Source organism: Trichoplusia ni, chromosome 10, assembly GCF_003590095.1.
Source record: "Trichoplusia ni isolate ovarian cell line Hi5 chromosome 10, tn1, whole genome shotgun sequence".
Lineage (NCBI taxonomy): Eukaryota > Metazoa > Arthropoda > Insecta > Lepidoptera > Noctuidae > Trichoplusia > Trichoplusia ni.
Genome location: NC_039487.1, coordinates 3823237 through 3830388, shown reverse-complemented (window position 1 = coordinate 3830388; position 7152 = coordinate 3823237). Strand labels below are relative to the sequence as shown.

The 7152-nt window shown below is 38.4% G+C and overlaps 1 protein-coding gene across 1 annotated transcript; it reads left to right on the top strand.

Moving 5' to 3' along the window:
- Positions 1-263: 263 nt before the first annotated feature.
- Positions 264-5759, top strand: LOC113498125 (toll-like receptor 6). The gene has a single exon (XM_026878062.1). The coding sequence runs from the start codon at positions 1410-1412 to the stop codon at positions 5250-5252; it is 3843 nt and encodes a 1280-aa protein (XP_026733863.1). The 5' UTR covers positions 264-1409; the 3' UTR covers positions 5253-5759.
- Positions 5760-7152: the final 1393 nt, after the last annotated feature.

The following is a 7152-nucleotide window of genomic DNA, read 5'->3' as shown; positions in this document are numbered from 1 at the left end:
TGTTAAAGAATTTTGTTACCTTAAGCTTTTAATACCTTTATGCCATTGCTTTTTAATTTTAGCATTATATAAAAGGGTTGATTTTAATCCCGATTACGTGTACTTTGAAAACGTTTTAAAGATGCCTTTTGTTGAATTTTTTGATTCTATTCATACTGCGGTAAGTTCATTTCGATTTCTTTAAGAATAGTTGAATAATGGAATTAAAAAAGGTTATGTATGTGTTTGAAATCCTATTAAACTCTATATAGTAATACATTATGTATTAAAGCGACGATTGGGTTTTTTATAGACACGACGAAACTATCCAAAGATGTTATTGTACAAAGCATAGTTCGTCTACTAACTTATGGCTTCCGCTCAAGTAAATCTTGAATATAAACAAAAACTTATGAGCCAATAGCACACTGTACCTACATAACCACATCCTAAAACTAGGCTTCCTTGTGTCGTATAATTTCTGAGAAATCTTGATAGGGTTTTAAATCGATCGTGTTAAGGCATGCAAAATATTCGATAACTTAGAGGGTTTCGGCTGTTGACGCACCAAATTTTCTCACAGTGACCGGAATTTTGAGCAAAAAATATTAGCATAAAATGACTCTGCATTTTATGAACTGCGTGTTATGGCTAGCTAAAGTTCCCTTTAAGTTTATTTAAGCAATACACATAACGCAAAACAAACGAGAATCGTATTTACAAAGCCGAGAATCAATAACAAATCACGGTAGGTATGATAAATATAAAATCGAGTTCAAGTTCCCGAAGCAGCTGATGCCCGGTTTCATTCAAAGTTTGTGGTTTGGGAGACGTACAGTTGATCGCTTAAAGCTCCGAAAAAAATAATTTATTGTAATAAGTCGTCGTGAACATTCGCCACCGCTCGGCTCATCTCGCCCCGCTCCGCACCCCTCACCCAGCGTATACTCGACTCGACTGCAATGCCTCTACTAACATTCAGTCGACTCGTAGCAGCGTCTGGGCACGGTCGCGCCACACGACGCTCTAATCGGACTTACGTTACGGTGAAAACACGCTTATCACCAACGCGATACAATATTCAGTTACGAACTTTGTTAAATACAACCAGTTAAATTGTATTACGAAAATATTATAAACATAACCACAGTGAAATTTGGACGTTTTGTAAAATTGTTGTGGACAGTTTGTGCGAAATTTGTTTACGTTACCAAGGACACTTAATCACAGGATTGTGAATTGAAATCGAACCATCATGAGCATTACCACGACAAGGACTATTTGTTAAATTGAAGCCCAAATAGTGTTCATAAATTGATGGATACTACACATCCGGCAAGGGGACGCAATACGCGAACGCCGACGGAAAAAACATGACACTGAGCTTGTCGTGTCTTGTTTTCTTTCTTCCTTGATATTTGATTTTCCTAATGATGGCTCTACCGCAAATTTCCTTAAGAAACCGACTTTGCCAAATATTGTTTTGGTTTGTCATCGGCCTAAATGTTGCTGACCAGAGCTCATTACCACTGAAATATGAAGCTCCAGATGATTGCCAGTGGTGGTTGAGGGGCCCTAACGATGCCCACGAAGTTTCTCTCACGTGTAAACTACGAACCATCAACAGTGAATTCGACACAACTAACTTCAGTGTCATCCCTTCAGAACACACTACGTCCTTAAGAATAGAGTGCAATGAAGAAATGATGTACAAAAGCTCTCTAGATGATCGGAGTTTTGCGCATCTAGTGAAACTACGTGAACTTGTTTTAGATAACTGTAAAATTGGAAGATGGCCGCCTGGTGTACTCTCTGGCTTAAGAGACCTCCGAAATTTAACGATACGAACGAAAAACACGGAGTGGGCCGCTATGAGTTTAGAGATAGCATCAGAAAGCTTTACGGCTGTTCGACAGTTGGAAAAGTTGGACCTCAGTTTCAATAACATCTGGTCGTTTCCCGAAAACTTGTTTTGCCCGTTAACGAATTTAGTGTATTTGAATGTGTCGTCGAATCGTTTACAAGATGTGAGTGATTTGGGATTCAGAGAGCGAGCAATGCACCAAGCTCTGATTAGTGAACAAGATGGACCGCAACCCTCTGCACCGTCTATATCACACGCAACCTGCTCATTAGATATTGAAGTCTTAGACGCTTCCAGCAATCATTTTGTGTTGATGCCAGAAAATGGATTTATGGCACTTCGTAGACTAAAAGAACTTCACATTCACGATAACGAAATATCGATGGTTGCTGACAAAGCATTATCTGGATTAAAACAGCTGCAGATCATTGATCTCTCGAACAACAAAATCGTTGCTCTTCCTCAAGATCTGTTCAAAGATAGTAGACCAGTCATCAAAGAAATATACTTACAAAACAATTCTATAAGTGTGCTTTCACCTAGCCTTTTCGCTAACCTCGATCAGCTGTTGGCGTTGGATTTATCTAATAATCATTTAACAAGCACTTGGATTAATGAGAATACTTTCACCGGTCTAATAAGAATGGTACTGTTGAACTTATCCAACAACAGATTGACGAAACTCGATCCCAAGATTTTTAAAGATTTATACACTTTACAAATTCTTAATGTGCAGCACAATATGTTGGAGAGCATTGCTGCTGATACATTTGCTCCTATGAATAATCTGCATACGTTAATCTTATCTTACAACAAGATATCTCACATAGATGCTTATGCCTTAAATGGGCTCTATGTATTGTCTCTACTATCTATAGACAATAACCACCTCGAAGAACTCCATCCAGAAGCATTCAGAAATACATCCTCTCTACAGGATTTGAATTTAAATGGAAATCGTTTAAAGAAAGTGCCCATAGCGCTAAGAAATATGCGATTACTAAGGACTCTTGATCTGGGAGAGAATCAGATAACGTCATTGGAAGAACCCGGCTTCGTTGGTTTGCATAACGTATATGGCCTTCGTCTTATCGGAAATAAAATAGAAAACATAAGCAAAGATGTATTCTCCGATTTGCCATCGCTACAGATTTTAAACCTCGCTCGTAATAAATTGAAACACATCGACATGAACGCTTTTGAAACACTAACAACCCTTCAAGCTATAAGGTTAGACGCTAACCAGCTTACTGAAATTCAAGGCCTATTCGTAAATATCCCATCACTACTGTGGCTAAATGTATCAGATAACCAAATAGAGTGGTTTGACTACACTGTTATACCATCTGGGCTCCAGTGGTTAGATCTTCACAGCAATAACATTAAAGAACTGGGGAACAACTATCGTCTGGATAAGGAACTACGTTTACAAACACTAGACGCAAGCTTTAACAAAATGACAAAAATATCGGCTTTCTCAATTCCCAGCAGTGTAGAGTTGCTGTTCCTGAATGATAATCAAATTACACAAGTTGAAGCTCAAACTTTTGTTGGAAAAACCAATTTAACGAGAGTCGATTTGTATGCAAATCAGATAACTAGTATGGATCTCAATGCGCTTCGTCTAACTCCGGTCGATCCGGGACGGCCGCTACCCGAATTTTATATCGGCGGAAACCCGTTTCAATGCGACTGTACTATGGAGTGGCTACAACGCATCAACAAACTGGACCATCTGAGACAACATCCTCGTGTTATGGACTTAGAAAGTATATATTGTAAATTATTGTATAATCGTGAAAGGACTTACATTCCGCTTATCGAAGCAGAATCTTCTCAGTTTTTGTGTACATATAAAACTCACTGTTTTACGCTGTGCCATTGTTGTGATTTTGACGCTTGTGATTGTGAAATGACGTGCCCATCGAACTGTACGTGTTATCATGACCAACCGTGGTCAGCAAATATTGTGGACTGTTCTGCTGCTGGGTATTCGGAAATACCTAGCAGTATACCTATGGACGCTACTGAACTATATTTAGACGGTAACAATTTTGGTGGTTTAACGAGTCACGCTTTTATTGGACGTAAAAATTTGAAAATATTGTACGCTAATAACTCTAACATTGACGCACTGTATAATAATACGTTTAGTGGACTAAAACGCTTAACAATATTGCATTTAGAAAAGAACAATATCAAAGAGTTGCTAGGTTTCGAATTGTCGCCTCTGGAGAATTTACGCGAATTGCATCTGCAAGACAATAAAATACATTATATCGATAATCGAACCTTCATGGAGTTGAGGCATTTAGAAGTGTTGCGCTTAGAAGGAAACAACATTTACGGCTTCGCGGTGTGGCAGTTCACGATGAACCCTTATTTGGTAGAGATAAGTCTCTCGCGGAACCTTTGGTCGTGCGATTGTCAGTACATGCATAAATTTCGCAATTGGTTTAAAAATAACCTAGGAAAAGTGGAAGACGCGCATAAAATCACGTGTGTATTTGACAATGTAACAAACGCAGTGGGACCCCTTATGGCTGATTTTAATTCTACGATTTGCACGAGTCATGTGGGTGGAAGCTCATCTATTATAGAAAACCAAGTAATCAATGATTATCTGCCCCTACTGTTAATATCACTCTGCGTATTTATTACGAGCTCCGCGTTAATATGTGGGATATTTTATTGGCGGCGAGAGCTTCGGGTCTGGATATACTACCATTGCGGATTCAGAATGTGCTACAAAAGTACAGCTTTCGACGATGAAGCCGACAAAGATCGCCTCTTTGACGCCTACATAAGTTACAGCGTGAAAGATGAGGCATTCGTCGCTCAAATGCTAGCGCCCGGCCTAGAATCGACCGACCCAAGTTTCCGGCTTTGCCTACATTACCGAGACTTTAACGCTTCGGCGTACGTAGCCGATACAATAATAGAGGCCGTAGAGTCATCCAAGAGGACGATAATAGTCCTATCAAAAAATTTCATCAACAACGAATGGTGTCGTTTTGAATTTAAAACGGCACTTCACGAAGTACTGAAAGAGAGACGAAGAAGACTGATAATAATATTGCTAGGCGAGCTCCCGAACAGGGACATCGATCCGGAGCTCAGGTTGTGTTTGAAAGCTAACACGTGTATAGAGTGGGGCGATAGACAGTTTTGGCAAAAGTTGAGGTTCGCGATGCCGGATTTGCGGAAGTGTCAGTATCACCGGTCGACAGTGAATATTTACGCTTCGGTGTCCCCGGTGGGGGCCGGGCGGGCGCCGGCGCCGCCCCCGCCGCCGCCGCCGGGCAAGCTCCCCCCCCTGCTGGGCGACGCGCTCGGCTTGCCGGCCAGCGTGCACTCGCGCGACGTGCACCCCCACCGCATGCCGCCGCAGGCGCAGCTCTGGGCGTAGCGTATGCTCCAACGCAGGTAAACAGACACTGACATTACTTGCAACGCTTAAGCGTATTAGTCCAATCAAATGGTGATAATTAATTTTAGGTTTTCCACAATATTTATTGTATAGCATAAGATTTTCGACGCCTGACACGAACTGCATTTATTTGTATAGATTAGGCCGCTAGTTTTATTTTAAGTTGTTACGGATTAATTTCCTGATTTCTGCGATAGTAATTTATAGATTACGGAAAGTCCGATGTAAATACATAATTATTGATATTTGTTAAAGAATATTTCAGTGACTATAAATATTATTCGGATCGCTTAAATATTATATAATGCCAAAGTTTTAAACTTATCGCTATGTACAGATGCATTTATTACTATAGTTTCGTTAAACAAACATTGTCAATAAAGAGTATGTAAATATTATGATTTTGTATATACGATTGTAAATAATACGCAAAACTTTTATTATAATGAGAAAAGAAAACGAGAAATACACATTTTTAAAATTTTATTTGCTTTTGTTTTATTTATTGTGTTACCTTTGTGTTGAGAATTCAGTTTATTGGTTGGTTAATATCGAGTACAAATTTCACGTACCTAGTACTTAAACAAATTGTCAAGACCCTGAAAGTGCCGGCGAAGTTCTAACACAGTTGCACACACTTGCAAACTGTAAAGTACTCATCGGCATGTTAAAATGGAAGTAGGTTCGAACACTAACTCAGCCAATATGCAAACATATTGAAAATGGAAAGTCACTCTCGCAAAGTTTAGTACGGGTAAATGGTACCCCGAGTTCTGCGCTCTGCATTATGTACTTGGCAGCCAAAGTTCAGTACATTCGCGAATAGCTGCGAGTACTTCCCCAACTAGGAGAATTAACACAACGCAATTCACTCAATTTAACTTCATATGTAAGCGTATAAAGCAATACGAACTCTACATCTCAGATTTCACGTAAAATGTATGACATAATTTGTAATATAATATTACAAATTACATTTCATAGAATGGCGCACTCGCTCTTTATTTCACGATTCAATCAAAGAATGAGAAAACAAATTACACAATAGCCACAATATGTTTTCATATTACGATATATTTAGAAACGATTCCATATAACGTTGAACATCTCTCTCTCAATAAAAATGAACACACCAGTATGTCTTCTGCTTTCTCCAGAGAAAAAGCTATTGTACATAAATTACACCTTTTAGCCCCACAAAGTTATTCAATAAAGAAATGTCTTGTTTGCAAGGAAAAAATCAGCTAAAGGAAAGGAACAACGAAAAAACTCGCCTTAAAAGTAGATAGGAATTATTTTAGAACTTCCTACCTTAACTAATTCAATTTGAGTCTCAAGTTGAACAAAAAGCGAATAAAAAGTTAGGCATGTCGAATTTACCGGACCTAATAAGTAATGGAGAAAAAGAAAAATATGTGTATGGGCAATAAAGTTACATGTGACTAATAGTGGGCATTAATATTATCGTATTTATTGCGGTATTAACCGCAGACAAGAATGGCGTAATATTTATTTGAGAAACAATAACGAAACATGAATTAAGTCTACAATCATAAATTAGGACTTCAATTAATTACAAAGAAACAATCGAATGCTATAAATGTTGTTTAGCGGTGAATTTCTAAATTCAAAATGTATTTTAAGCAGTCATGGAATAATCCAGCTTGTTGACTAGTCCTATCTAAATATAGAATAAATTCGTAATGACAAAGGTGGCTTTTGGTTAAAATTAAATCCGATTCTTGGCTGCCCTTGTCAATCAACTGTACAATTAAGCTCTATTGTAAAATCGGCATGAACACAAATATTCTCAATCTTTAACTACTAATTTCAAGTAAATACATCTACCTACCTCTCATTTTCTAGTTAATAGCATATT